General features: G+C 39.6%; 1 protein-coding gene across 3 annotated transcripts in view; it reads left to right on the top strand.

Annotated features, from left to right (window-relative positions):
* CDK13 (cyclin dependent kinase 13) overlaps positions 1-9324 on the top strand; it is a 44810-nt gene extending 35486 nt beyond the window's left edge. Inside the window, exons 11-14 of one of the 3 annotated variants that reach the window (XM_069007792.1) lie at positions 181-312; positions 2657-2808; positions 5800-6363; positions 7462-9324. In XM_069007792.1, the coding sequence (XP_068863893.1) occupies positions 181-312; positions 2657-2808; positions 5800-6363; positions 7462-8318 (1705 nt within the window). In that variant the 3' untranslated portion in view covers positions 8319-9324. Of the gene's footprint in view, positions 1-180; positions 313-2656; positions 2863-5799; positions 6364-7461 lie in introns of all 3 variants that reach the window. The other 2 variants (XM_069007793.1, XM_069007791.1) reach the window with 2 other exon arrangements.
* Positions 9325-14955: the final 5631 nt, after the last annotated feature.

The following is a 14955-nucleotide window of genomic DNA, read 5'->3' as shown; positions in this document are numbered from 1 at the left end:
TTCCTCTTGCTATCAAGCTCAGATTGTGGGTGCGTTTTGTTAGTGTGTAAGTTACCTGAGGACTTAATGATCAGTCTCGGGCTTAATGTCTTGGAAGGAATGTGTTCATTAAAATTTTGCGCAGAAGTGTGTGATACAAAATAAAGATATGACACTTTCCTCTATTTTGCACTTTTGTAGCATCCCACCAGCTGCTTTAGATTTATTCGATTATATGCTTGCCCTGGATCCCAGCAAGCGCTGCACAGCTGAACAAGCTCTTCAGTGCGAGTTTCTGCGAGACGTGGAACCGTCTAAAATGCCTCCTCCAGAGTAAGTAATTTCCACTGGTAATGCTACTGACCTCTAGGAAGTGTGAACATGCACTGATTTCATGACGTTCATTGTGGTTTAGTAAAGGAGATGGTGGCAGAAATGTTGATGTACACAGTTGTTGAAAGGTGATTCTGCAGTAAAATGCTTGTGTAGCTAAGATAACAGTGGTTATGAGGATCTGAGAATTGATCCATCATTCCTAGGACAAGTTATTGCATTACTACCTTTAAAGAAAATACTATTCTATGAATGTTACTAATATTTAAAAAACATAATTTCCCTTTTATCTCAGTTTACTAGTGTCTACTTTTTCCAAGGATTTTGAGGTCCTCCATTAAACTGAATTGCCTTCTTTGATTATAGAATGACACTGGCTATAGAATTCTGCACAGGTACTTGAGAGTTAAAGTCAAATACAGTAAATTGTTTCATGAGCCAGATGAGAGTCTTGGTTTTACAGGCAGGAAAAGTGAAATTGTGCAGGGTTGTTCCTGTAAGTTTCTCTAGAGGAAATGTATTGCAACGTCCTGTCGGATTTTTGCAGTGACTTTACAGTCATTTTAATCAGTACAAATCATATTGGAGCATGTCCTGAGGAAAAGAGTGAAAAGGTGCTAGAGAATCTGCAGGTGTCATTCTTTCCTCAGTGTAGCTGTCAGAACATAGAACCTATGATATTGTTTGAGTAAACTGAACCTTCAAGGCAGCCTGTACTGACTTATTTTTAATTAGTTACCAGGTGGGAAAAGTGTTTGAGTTTTATGTAAGGATTTTATTAAAATTCTTTCTAGACTTACCTGTTACATACACAAGGTTGTTACACAGAATCACAGAATCGATGAGGTTGGCAGGCACCACAGTGGGTCATATGGTCCAACCTCCCTGCTCAAGTAGGGTTTTCCCAGAGCACATGGTGCAGGATTGTGTCCAGATGGTTCTTGAGTATCTCCAGTGAGGGAGACTCCACATCCTCTCTGGGCAGACATTACTAATGTTCCTGAAACATGAGGTAAAGAGGTTTAATTGCCTGAATATGACTATATCACTGTGTGAAAATCAGAAATCAGCAATCTCAGGCTGTTTGCTGAAGTCTCAGAACTACTTTTGTACAGCATGTTGCTTATGTGCATTTTAAAGTAAGTGAATGGGAAGATCATCTTTTCTTCAAGGATGTGGTAATGCATCCATTCTAGAAGTTGATACATGGAAATCCAAAACAAACTAGTCATTGGTGTCCTTTTAAAAATTAAGAGGAACCACACTCACTTCTGGCACAGCACAGGAAAGTGTCAGCTGTTCTCTTCAAAGACTGAAGTTCTGTTTTGGGAAGGAGCAGCTGTTCATTAAAAGAAAGTGACATGCTGATTGCAAGAACCATGGGATACTTCTCACAATGAGTTCTTGCTTCCAGTTGTTTTTCAGAAAGTACTTGGGAGGTGGAGGGAGAGAATAAAGGAAACAGTTGTCATAATTGCATTTCCAGTGTCTCTTGTCATCTATCAGCTAATTTTTCCATGTTCCTGGGTGACAGAACTGCTAAGACAGTTAATTTGTAGTAGGAAAACATAAACCACTATTTTTACTGCCCATCTCAGTATTTCTGTTATCTATGGATGGGTCTTTGTGTTCCTCAGGAAATCAGAATTGAGATGCCTGCAGGGAACTGTAATGGAAGGACAGAATTAGTGGCTGATAAGTTTCTTAAGAGAATTTTGCCTCTGCATTCATATGTTCATATTTCAGAGGATATCCCCTTGTTCTTCCTGGTATGCCAGCTTTGCTAGTGTCAAGTGCTATTTATTCATGTAACTTACTTCTGCAACTTTTTCCTTTTTTCCCCTCTGACTTTCTTGGTTGCCTGATCTGTACACTATAAATACTAAATAGCCATGTCTGTTACTGTGGACAAATATGTGACCTAATGACTCAACAGTACTTTTATAAGAGACAGAAGGACTGTGAAAAAACCACTTTCATATTGATAACTTAGTTATCTGGTAGTATGCAAGTTGTATTTCATAGCAACTGTGCAGCATTGATTTTGAAGTTTGAAGTACACAAATAATTCAGAAAATAAGTCTCATTTTAAGTTGCTTTTTCCTCTTTTCTGCCAGAAGGACCTGTGCTTCTGAAAGAGGCACTCAGTAAAGAGATTTCAGCCAGGAAAAAGCAGGTCTCAGATTTTGCTGGCTTTTGAATGTTTCCTTGATGTATTGCTGAGTTCTAGTCGGTTCACCTTTCAAAAGTTACATTAGGTATAATTTAAATGTTTATTTTACCAGTATGGTTAAAAAAATTAACAATGGGGATAAAACTGATTATCTCCAATCATTCTTTGCAGCCTTCCTTTGTGGCAGGATTGCCATGAGCTGTGGAGTAAGAAACGCAGAAGACAGAAGCAGATGGGCATGACTGATGACTCTACAGCAGCTAAAGTCCCTAGGAAGGATCTGTCTCTAGGCATGGATGAGAGCAGAACCAACACCCCACAAGGCATGCAAACTTCTTCCCAACTCAAAACTCAGGGCAGCTCTAGTGTAGCACTTGGTCAGTAATATTTTCAGTTCTTATTTACCTACTACTTGGATTGCACCTATAGAAATTTTAGATGTTATTTGCAGAGTATTGACGTCTCCTGGATTCTTGAGGGAGGAACAGTATTGTAAGTTTAATCTTTGTTACAAAAGATTTGCCTTTGCTTTTGGAAACATAAGTGTCCCTCTCCAATTTTACCAAACTTTTCAGCCTGGTCAGAGCAGCTACCTTGCTTGCTCTTATTTTGAGGGGATTTTAGCTCTTGCTCATCTATAATTCTTTTGTAATTCCACAAGCCAGTGACTGTTCAAAGTTTCTCACAATCTCCATAGATTGGATAAGCTTTATTGGTATTGATAAACTGATCAGAAGGCAGAGTTTAGAACAATCGTAATTTCAAATGGAACAGATTCCATCTTCATGTTATGGTAGTCTTCAGCTTTCCAGGTTGTTGGGGCTAAATCAAGTTGTTTAAAAAAAAAAAAAAACAAACAACAAAAACCCAAAAAAAACCCCAAACACCAAAACCATCCCCCCCCCACCCCCCAGAAGCTGGTATAACATGAAGTAGCTACCTCTGTGAATTGCACTGCTACTAATTCTGAAACTTAACAAAAGTATCTTGCTTCAGACAAGTTTTACAAATATAATATAACAAAAGAAGTAATGGTTCTGATATGGAGACCATTTGAGATACTCAGCAGTTAAGTGACAGTTCTCAAAATTTAGAAAAATAGAGAGTTACAACACCAGATGGATACCTGTATGTTTAATGTAAAACCATTTTTGATTGTGCAAAGTGACCATAAATCCTATGGCACTGATGGAAGAGTTCAGCTGAAAAGCACAGTTTATGCATTCATAGTAGCTGACAATTGTTTAACACGAACCATCTTGAATCAACCCTTAATTTAACAGTAGAGCAGAGCTCCAAATATTCTCTGCAAAGATACACAGAAAATAGTTATTTTGATCATATTTTATTGCAATTTATTGCCTCTTGCTCCATTCATCTGGTTTCTCATTGTAAACCAGCTGTGAGATTCTGCTAATCTGTATGTTTAGGCTAAAGTTTTGGCAGCATTTTCAAGAATGACTTTCTCTAACTCTTTTTCTCCTATCAATGAAACTGTATTAGAAGTTTAAAGAGTCCAAAGGATATCTTCTTTGTGCTTTTATAACATAACATAACAGCCTGATGACTACTGTTAGTCATTAATACTGACTATGCAAAATAAACTAAGCAAATAGAGAAGGAATCATTCAGACCTATATTTCTGTTTACCCATATGTATACAGAAAAATATATCTAGATAGAAAAGAAGACAATTTAATTTTCAGTGAAGCATAGAGGCATTTCCTATATTAAACAAAGCACTTCTGGAAGCCGTAATGCACCTTAGATAATATTATTAATAAGACACATTATATAACTCCATGACCAAATGCATGCTTTAGCCAAAACTCTTGCATTTGTTTCTAATTTCTCCTTTTCTCCCCAAAAGGAGAGGTTAAAAAGACAATTGCTAATGTTCTGATTCATGAATGGGACCCCTGGTTATTGCATTTTGCAATTAACAGGAGCTGTTCAGAGCTCAATAATTTTGTTATGACAGGTTTCCCAGAATACAGTTTCCTGTTAGAATGAACTTAAAGCTAGCCAAAGGGTATGGAATAGGTAGATTAGTTTCTGTTTGGCATTTTTCTGATTAATTTCCACTGAGTCTGAGAGAAATTTTAATGTTGAGTATACCATCCTCATATGTGACAAAATCTTCTGTTAATTGCAGCATCTGAGTGAGAGTCAGCAGTACAAGGCATAAGAAATTGTGATTTATTTTTTTGTATTACCAGAGAGAAGGTGGTTTATATTCATATAAAAATATAAAAATTTTGAAATCCCTGGATCCCGCTTAAGTAGGTTCCAAGTGCTTGTATCCTGGTGCACATCCACAAGTAGAGTTGTGGGTTTTGCAGCACTTTGCAGATGTGCTACTCTTAAAACTTGAAAGGCAAATACTTAATATTTTTGTGTGTCATGCATGGCTTTTAATCTGCTATGAATTAATATATTGGTAAGATAGCACAATGGCAAGAATAGAAGAGGACTGAATGTGTTTGTGCTGACCTGGGTTAGAAAAAATTCAGAGTTCTGCCAGCTTGCTCACACACTCTTTCTAATTTTTAACTGCTTTCTTCTCTCAGTCATGTACTCATGGGGCATGTTGCAACCCATGCTGCTTCACTTCTTTCAAAATAAATCACTGCAATGGGTGTTTTAAGCTAAGAAACTACTTTGATATTCAAACTTCCTTATTCATATATTCCCCTGCATCATCATAATCTGCTCTTATTTGTGGCAAGCTCCATTTAATTGAATTAACTGTATATCATCACATATTTCCTGCTACTGAGTGATTGACTTCTTGTCCCTCAAAGTCAGCACTTCCTTTTGCATTTATACTGTGAGCTCCTGGGCCACCTAGAGCCAAGTCACTTGGGCAGGTGTTAAAACCCAGATGCTGAATTAGAATGGGCTGGAATATGACTGGAAATGGATTTTGCAGATGGCTACATTTTAACAAAGGGTTGTGGTATGTCAAAGATAGGAAATTTTATAGGGATTGGAAATCTTACAGCTGCCTAAAGCAGGGGGCCTTAAGCCCCAGCTTAGTTATATTGTGGAAAATTGAGCTCTAGCTTGGTGTTTTTCCATCTGTCCAAGTGCGTGTGTGCACCTCATGGAAGTCACTTTGGTTATATTGGATCTTACTGTTCCATTTCCTATAGATACTCCCCGAAGACAGTTAATAGTAAAAGCATTCCATTTCTGTGTTGTCCAAACCCATGCTTTGCCAGTCATGTCAACCATGCTAGATTAGTCTTCTTTTGAGTTTCTGAATTATGCCAGTTCTAAATAATATTTAAAAACACCTTTTTTGTCTTTAGCAAAAACAAGCACTGGACAGCAGTTAAACCAGAATGAAGTGGCAATCCTGCTAAACCTGCTACAGTCTAAAACAAGTGTTAGTTTGGCACAGTTTGCCCAAGTATTGAATATTAAAGTAAACCCAGAGACTCAGCAGCAACTAAATAAAATAAATCTTCCTGCTGGAATTTTGTCAGCAGGTGAAAAACAGTCAGAACAGCAGCAGCAGCAGCCGCCGCCACCTCCGCCACCACCTCCAGAGCAGGAGCCTCTAAAACAGCCACTGGTCACGCAGCCCCCTGTGCCACCTGCTCAGCTGGGTCAGCCTAAAGTTGAGACTGATGCTGCCCAGGCAGCTGTGCAGAGTGCATTTGCTGTTCTGTTGTCTCAGTTAATAAAGGCTCAGCAAACAAAACAAAAAGATTTTGTGTTGGAGGAGAAGGAAAATGGATCAGGAAATGAAATGTCATTACAACTCAGGCAGCCTCCAGAGCCCGCCACTCCTGTGTCTGTCAGCCGGGACGACGTGGACTCTCCGGCACCTGGCTACCCACATCTGATCAAGTCATTATACATGTCTGCAGGTACTGAAGGCCTTTATTGCTAACCAGCAAATACCTGGAGTACTGGAGATGTAATAGTTTGGGAGTAGAGAATTAACATGTTTGCCATATGAATCGGTGTGAGTATAGGAGATTAAACTGATTTGGTCACATTTTATGTCTGTATCAGAGAATTTGTCTATTAGTGTAACAGGTGCTGTGCAGACAGAGCAAACAATGATACGCAGCCTAAGAGGTACACAAGTATTACTGATGAAATATTGAGCATTATTCGGGGTGGGGGGTAGTTTCTTAATGGTGAGTGTGGTGGAGAATGGTGGAGAAGACAGTCTTTTCTAGCAGATGCAGAGATGTAATTTGCCAGTTTTGACTGTGTGTTTAGGTAAAGCTTATTTTCATGAGACAGTTATTTTATTTTGGGTTTTAATGCTGACTAGAGCAGTTCCTTAGTGTCAAATTCAGTGGTGACCGGTAACTGTCACACACATGGTTAAAGGTTTCCATTGGGGTGTAGTAGTGGCTTCTGTTGTCTTCCCACAGTTTAAAGCTCTGTTCATCTTTTTGGATTGCAAATTCGGATTTATTGTGGTTTTGTGGTGTTTGCAGCTGTTGAAAGAAATATTCTGAAATGTTTTGGGACTGTTCTTGGAGGGAGGGTTTTGGGGATTTTTTGACAGGTGTGCTTTTTTGTTCATGTTTATTTTAAACCTTGAGTTTTGCTGTTCTTTGATAGGGTGGCCTTTTGTCCCTCGAGACTTCTGTCCCTATACTAATCTTTCCTGATCCTTCTGTGAACTTCTAGTGTTTGTGTTGCTTGAGTTTTGTTCTGGTTGTTTGGTTTTGGTGGGGTTTTTTTTAAGGAGCTTGTACTGTTTTTCTTTAACTGACTGTGGTAATCTTACTTCAATGAGTAACCTGCATTATGCTCCTGAGGCAAATGAGCCGTTGCCAGATTTTGTCCAAAATAATCTATATAATTACTGATAAATTTAACTAATAAATTCATGAGAACTGAAGTTAACAAACCTCAGTGTTTTTCCAGGAAGGAGTCCTTTTTTTTTCTGGTCCTGTTATTTGTATATTTTTATTCCAAAAGGGGTTTTTTTTTCATCTTCTTAGGTCAAGAGGATTTGGTTAGGCAGTCTGAGATGAGACTTCTGAACCGAACACCTGAGCAGGAGCGCCCTCGGATCTTGCCTCCAGACCAGCGTCCCCCCGAGCCACCGGAGCCTCCGCCGCTCACTGATGAAGACCTTGATTATCGGACAGAGAATGCGCATTTGCCTATAGGTAACTCTTCAGGAACAGATCCTCACGCAGGAGTGAAAGCAGCTCTTCTGCAGCTGCTGGCTCAGCATCAAGCTCAGGCGACAACAGAGGAGCCAGTACAAACAAGTGTGGATTATCAGGCTAGAGATTCCTATGTAACAGGCCCAGACTACAAGGATAACTTTGGATCATCGTCCTTCTCATCTGCCTGTTACAGCACTAGCGATGGAATAGGAAGCGGATCATCAGGAGTATTAGAAAGGAGGAGTTTCCTTGGAAACTCAGATATTCAGTCTTTGGATAACTACAGTACTGCTTCATCTCACTCTGGTGCTGTCCCTCCTCCATCAGCCTTTCCAGAATCCTTTCCCAGCTCAGTAACTGGTTATGGAGACATTTACCTCAACGCTGGCCCCATGCTGTTCAGTGGAGATAAAGACCATAGGTTTGAATACAGCCATGGCCCAATCCCAGTTTTGGGGAGCAGCAGTGATGCTTCCACAGGGCCAGAGAGTACGCACTCTTTGCCCACAAAGATGCACAACTATAGCTATGGAAGTAATTTACAGGAAAATCCCACTGGCATCAGCCACATGCATGGACAAACTTGGACTTCTCCTGCCCAAGGACCTGGCTATTCCCAAGGATACAGGGGACACATTAGCACATCTGCAGTGAGAGGGCGAGGCAGAGGATTACCATATTGAGTATCTGTTTTTCCTCAGGCACATCATTTTTATCTGGAAAAACTTTTTTTTCCCCCCTGGCTGCAATTTAAAGCAGCAGTTCAACAGACTTGAATAATGTTAATTCAACAGCTTTATTTTTATGTGGAAAAGGGTCTTGCATACAGTAGGAAAAATTAAAAAATGCTTACAACTCATGCTGTCTAAAAACTAGATGACTTGATTGTACATGTTCACAAACTCTAGTTCTGACTTTTATTTTGTATTTTGGCAGTTTTAAGTGGATGCTAAATTTAGGGACATCAGCTTTTTATGACACTCTTTCAGATCTTCTGAACTATGCACATTTGTGCTTTTTTTGTAAGTTTGGACCAACTTTTATGTAAAAAAGAAATTTTACAACAATCAAAGCAGGGCACTGATTTATTTGGTATTTTTCTTTTACAAAACTACCTTTAGTCAAAGGTCACTGTCAGTCTTTGCACTGCTTTCAGTGTTATTGTGGAAGGTGTACTTCGTGCTCATTTCAGATAATAAAACACAACCTTTCTCTTGATGCAAAATTTTATAAATATTTGGTCAACGTTTTTTTTTTTCTTTCAAGAAAAAAAAAAGAATGGGTGTTCTGGTCAAATGTTCTCTCCATCTCCCACGCTTGTTTATATAAAAACTGTTTTACTTGAATGGTAAGTGCCTTAACATGTAAGCTTAAGGTCTGCAAAAATTTGGAAGTACTTCATAGATTGCTATGAACATGATGCCTAAACCTAGGTAATTAACAAGAGAATTCAGATAATAATAAGAAACTCGAACAGGTCATAACCTTGTGCTGTTTGCTTCACATGGGCCAGTTAACTTAGAGACCTGATTTTACCTAGATAAAATTGTAATTTCCAAATTGAACTTCATGAGAAACGTTGAAAGTGAGGAGAAGAATGAAGAGTGTAGTTTTTCCTCAGCTCCCTGTTGGACTTGTAGTAAGTGTTTTAGTTCCTCTGCCAAATAAACTATACTTTATATGTCCTTACCAAGTGATGACATAGTTTTTTTCTCTTAAATGTCAACAGCAGTAATTTCTTTACTTTGTGTGAAAAGCTGACACTGTTGTCTTTTTACCCCAAGTACTGCATTGTAGGAAGTAACCAAAGGAAAAAAGACCAGTATTTAAAGCAATGGCAAAATGTTTGACACTAGTTGTAATTCGCTGTAAACTTGTGATTGTGCCAATTAATTGATTTTATATCTGCTATTCCACCGAACATTTTAATATTGGAATTGAGTGTCTCGGAACAGCTAAAATTTTTATAGTTAAAACTCTTACAAAGAGCCACTCCTCATACTAATTACAACTTCCAGCTTGGTTTCTTTTTTGTTTTCTCTGATAACAAGTGGTCTCTCTCCTGCAGAGAGGAGGTATGGTTATATTTTGCCTGTACGTAATAGGATGTCTTGAAGCCCATATTGGAAACAATTTTCCAACTGATTATCCAGTTGACAAATCGGTACCTTATGTAACTGAGTGTTTAAATACTACTTTTTAAAAAGTAAAATTTCTACTTACACTATAACAAATGTCTTGTCAATGACTTTTGGGATTTTCAGAATAGAAGCCAAAGCTGTTAGTGTTTTGTTTTAATTGAAAATCCTGGTTCATATATGACTAATTCCCACACTGCAGAGCATGGCGAAACTCCCTTCGCTAACTGCGTAGTGTTTGAGGATCTGGCAGATGAGGAATGGAGAGAGAGTCCTGCTGCTTATGCTGTCCCCAAGTCTGGCAGTTGCCTTCACTAGACACAGCAGAAAATCCTGCTATCTGAAAATGAAAGTGGCCACGTCAGTCAAATACTTACAACCTGAATAGGCCGTGCTTAAGAAAGGCAAAAGCTTCACATGAATTACAGTTCACTGGACTGTTTTTCCCTTGAGTAGCATTTTTCTGCTAGTAAAGTTATAATGACAAAAATCATTAGTGTCATTTAGATATGGGCAATGCTGGCTAAGGCTCTTTGTTTACTATTCTTTAAAAAACCCAGACCCACAAATATACACACACATTGCTTTTTTGTTTGTTTGTTTTTTTAGAATCAAGCAAAAGACTTTCAAAGCTTATATGCACTTACTTTCACTAAAGACGTGCAGTCTGGGGTTACTCACCTGCACTTGAAGTGAAATTGCAAGCAATAGTGGTCTAAAAACACAGGTAAGTTCAAATGGAAAGTAGATCTCGGAGGACTAAATTAATTGACTTCCAGTACAAAATGCAAGGAAAAAGTTGAGTCTCCTACATTCCCTTTTGGACATAAATTTTCAAGTCATTTAGTTCGCTTCATTCAGTGCAGAGAAGTCAGTCCCCTCTGCATGTGTAAATGAATGTGCAGTTTCCTGATGGCAGCTCTCTCATACATTTTTCTACCAAAATGGATTTTAGTCTTTTGCCATGAAAAAAACTCCAGTAGCCCCAGCACAAGTAATCCTGACTGTGAGGAGAGAGGAGGTGCAATAAACAAGTTATTTCCAGATGAATCAGAAACAAAACTGTGCCATGCTGCAGCAGATGAATATTGTACAATGACTTTTCCCCAGCTTAAAGATTACTCACCTGTGACTTTGAACACTGTATTTGCCTGGCACAGCAGTGTTGGGATAATTTGGAGGGAAAGTTAGTGTATTTCTGTATGTGATAACTCTGAAAAGATTGCCTTCTCTGCAACCCAGGGAATCTTCTTGGCTCTTTTGCTGACACCTTTCCTCCTGGGCTGGTGGGGGCTGGGTACAGGTGAGGAGCTCTGCCCTTGAGGGTGTGGCAGGAGGATTGCAGCCACACTCCCCTGGCCTGGAATTGTGTCTGGGCAGGTTAGCAGCCAGGGAACTGCCCGGATCTAAGGTCCACATTCATTTGTACTGGACCTGTGTATTACCTGTCAGCATTTCTTTTGAATTAAATCACATGACTAGGTGCTTATGGCAGCATTTTACCCTTATGAGTGAACTCCACTTAGCAGAGGCTGTACTAGTTTGGCATTTTATATCACGTGGCTCTTGCATTTTTGATGCAGTAGTAGGCATTCTGAAAACAGCATTATTTTTCTGTGGAGCTGTGGCTTTTGTTACTTTCTCCCTCATTCCTTTGGGTTTATGTTTTATGTGCTGCAATTCCAAAGTGAGCTACAGAGACCTGGATACTACATCGAAAAGTAAGTGTTGTGTGTTTGTGTTTCTAAATAAACGTAGTGAAATACTGTAATAATGGATTATCACATAGCAAGTACTTCATTATTTATATTAAGTGGTCTTTAGCCATACCAAGAGGAAGAAAGCAAGCACAACTGGACTGCTTATGACCATGACTTAAAAGACTTAGACTATTAAAATGCTAAATTCAGCCAAAGGAAAAGGAAACCGCTTTTATGGATTGCTAGTTGTTATCCTGAACAGAATGAACAGTGCTAGGGAAGAGGTATAAAAACACATGTATCCTTAAATGTTAATATAATTTCTTGGATAAATTTTAAATGGCAAACTTCTATATTTTCTTATGCTTCCATAAAATGTGGTCTCTATTAAAATTTCTCCATCCCACAGTAGTGTCAGGGGCTTTCTAGAAGCAGAGGCAGTAAGTGTCACGTTGTAAGTTCTTACGGTTTTGAGTGCTCTTCTCCTTTTGCTTGGTGTAGGACGCAGTTTCAGTTTTGGTGGAGTTTACAGTTGGATGGGTTTGATAATTGTGTGGTAAAAACTGAAGTACTGAAGTAACACAGGATACCTCTTGTCTGCAGGCAAATTAGGTCTTGGACCATGAATTCTGTTTCCGAGAGAGGAAAATGTCAGATGTACTACTTGCATTCTTCTTTTCATTAATAAAACACTCAAGTGTTTTACATACAACATTTCTCCAGTCTGTTCTGTTATAGTGTTTTTTACATGAGGAAATTTTGGCTATTACCCTTCTTGAGAGTTTTGGGATGTTCTATATTTACGGAAGTGTGTCATGAAATTAAGGAATCGCCAGACAATTTATTTGAATTCTATATTTTAAAATAAAATGACCTTGGGTTGACTTAAAATCAAATTAACTTGCTTATCAGGGTGAAGAAACTTTATTGCAGGAGTTCTTTCGAGACAACTTAATTTAAAATAAATTGTTATGCTTCAGCTTGCTTACTCTTTGTTATTTTAAGCCATTTGTATATAAAATGTATTGTGCAGCCTGTAAATAAAATACATGAAAATTGAAGTCTTTCATTGTTTTCCCTCTCTGCTCATCAAATAGCATTTCAAAAGAACATTGGGTTAAACTGAGAATGTTTTTAGTGTATTGAAATTCTGCAAGTTATTAATAAAACCCCTTTACTGCTCCAGTCCTGTTTCAAAGGAGCCCTCCAGGGACTGGCAGTGTGATGCTTTGCTGGCAGAGTGGGTGATGCAGGAGCCAAGGTGCAGCAGAGCATCCCTTCGAGTACTGATGGTGCCCTGAGACCAGGCAGAGTGCTGGGATGTGGGTGTGGGACGGGGGCTGAGAAGCTGCTGCTTCAGCACATGTGAGCTGCTCAGGATGGTGGGCTATGGACAGCATCACATTTTTTCTTTGCAGTGTCCAAGCAGAGGTGTACTTAATATTCCCCACCACTGTCTTCTTTAAAGAGGATGGTGTGTGTGTTAGAAGCAATGGGAAATCAAATCCAAAGAGCCAGGTATTTTTAGTGTCTAGTGAGACACTGTGAATTGAGCCTGGCTTAAGCAACTGTGCTTTGAATGCCTGAGGCTTTTCTTGTCCTTTTCCTACTGTATTAGTTAATCTAAAGAAACCTTTTGAATCTTTCAATAAATGCTATACCTCCATCCAAAAATACGTCACTTGCTGTTATCTTCAGTCCTCTTGAGGTTGGGCAGAGTGCTGCTTCATCACTTGTCATTGATAAAGCCAATAGATGGGCAGTGAAAATGCAGCTGGAAGTTACAGGGGCCAGCAGCAGTTACAGAGGTGTTGTTTGACATTAGGTTGACAAGATGTGTAGCTGCAGCCCAAAACATCTCACTTTGGAAACAATACTTTGGTGACAGCTACAATTAAAGCCTGACCTTCAGTTCTGGCGACAAGCTCAAAGTGTATTTCATAGTGTGTTGACTTGCATGTAGCAGATCTGGCAGTTGTGTGTAACCAATTCCAGTTGCCTGCTGAGTTTTTTCTCGTGAAAGCTGCTATTGCAACTCATAACAAATGTTGGCTCTGATTATATTGAAGCATGAACCTGAAATGGTTTGAGAAGGGTGCGGCATCCCTTTCACTGAGCTCTTACTGCCATAGGGGTAGCCAGCTGTGCAGTAGGGTACCAGTAATAATTCCGGTGGGATCTGCATGTCAGTTGATATCCTCAGCTGCACATAAAATAGCATCAAGTGAAAGAGGAGATACACAAGTAACTGCAGAACAGCCTGTATCAACACAGAGCAAGGAATGGGTCTATGAAATCGGTGGCAAGGGAGGAAACCAGTCCTCTCATGTCAAAGCCATGAATTACTGCCTGTTAGCTTTTAAAGAACAATGCAGTTTTGCAGAATTTTCTTTTGAATTACCTGAGCCAGGATTAGGTTGCTTCCCTTTTTAAGGGATGCTCCCTTTTTAAGGGATGCCTATAAAACCTGACAGGCCACCTGGATGAACAGGTTTAGAGCTACCAAACTCCCCCACCATATGGAAGAAAATGAAAGTTGGAGCACTTTGCAGTTGCAGCAAACATGGGCAGAAAGAACTTTGACAAATAAGGGCAACTGTTGCTTTTCCCAGTCAACTGCATTCATGTTGATGGACCTTGAGCGTTTTGCTTTTAAAGTCGTTTACATGTTACAGCCCCTGATTTTGGGCTTTTTTTATTGCCTATGGAGAGAAGGCACAGTCAGAGGAACTTTGAACCTTATGGTAATGCTTTTTCTTCATTTAGAGCAGCCCTCACCAATAGGCAGTACTCAGATCACGCAGCATGGCTTCAATTCTTCTTCAGCAGTTCCTCTGGGGGCACTTTGATCGATATGGCAAATTCTTGTAACAGTGAATGTACCTTTAATAGGACTTTTTGCAAAGAGGCTTTGTGAAGATTTTTTTTCAGTATTAGGAAATACAGTGTAGAGGAGACATAGCTGGTTAGAAAAGGGAATACTCAAGGGTAAGCATTACAGAAACCAGTCTGGGAGCTTCTGGTACTCGCAAGCAGTTCTGACAGCTGTTTGCCACCTGTAAGGGAACCTAGGGGAATAAGTGGTTACTATTTGACTTGTGCAGGTAAGTCTCTCTGCTGTACTCCCTCCTTTGTGCTAGGGTGTGGTATTAGTTGCTAGAGGACATAGCTGGAAGCAAGTGTTCAGTGTGCAGCAACGTCTAGCACAGCTCCCTTTTTACTTTCCTCCTGCACCTGTTCTACAAATGTATAAAGCATGTCAACAGGTTCCACCATGGGGAACAGCACACTCTCTACTGCCTTTCTAGGATCTTGGTTTTGCCCAGGTGGCAGTGGTTGAAGAGCACCGATGTCTGCTTGCCCTGCCTTTGGGCACCTCTCTGAGCATCAGTGCCCTAGTGCTGCTTTCTCTCACTGCTTTCTCTCCAGGTCACCCTGAGCAAGGAATGGGCTGTACAGAGAACTGAACAGGAGCCTGACTT

Source organism: Aphelocoma coerulescens, chromosome 2 (assembly GCF_041296385.1).
Source record: "Aphelocoma coerulescens isolate FSJ_1873_10779 chromosome 2, UR_Acoe_1.0, whole genome shotgun sequence".
Classification (NCBI taxonomy): Eukaryota; Metazoa; Chordata; class Aves; order Passeriformes; family Corvidae; genus Aphelocoma; species Aphelocoma coerulescens.
This window is presented reverse-complemented; position numbering and strand designations above follow the sequence as displayed.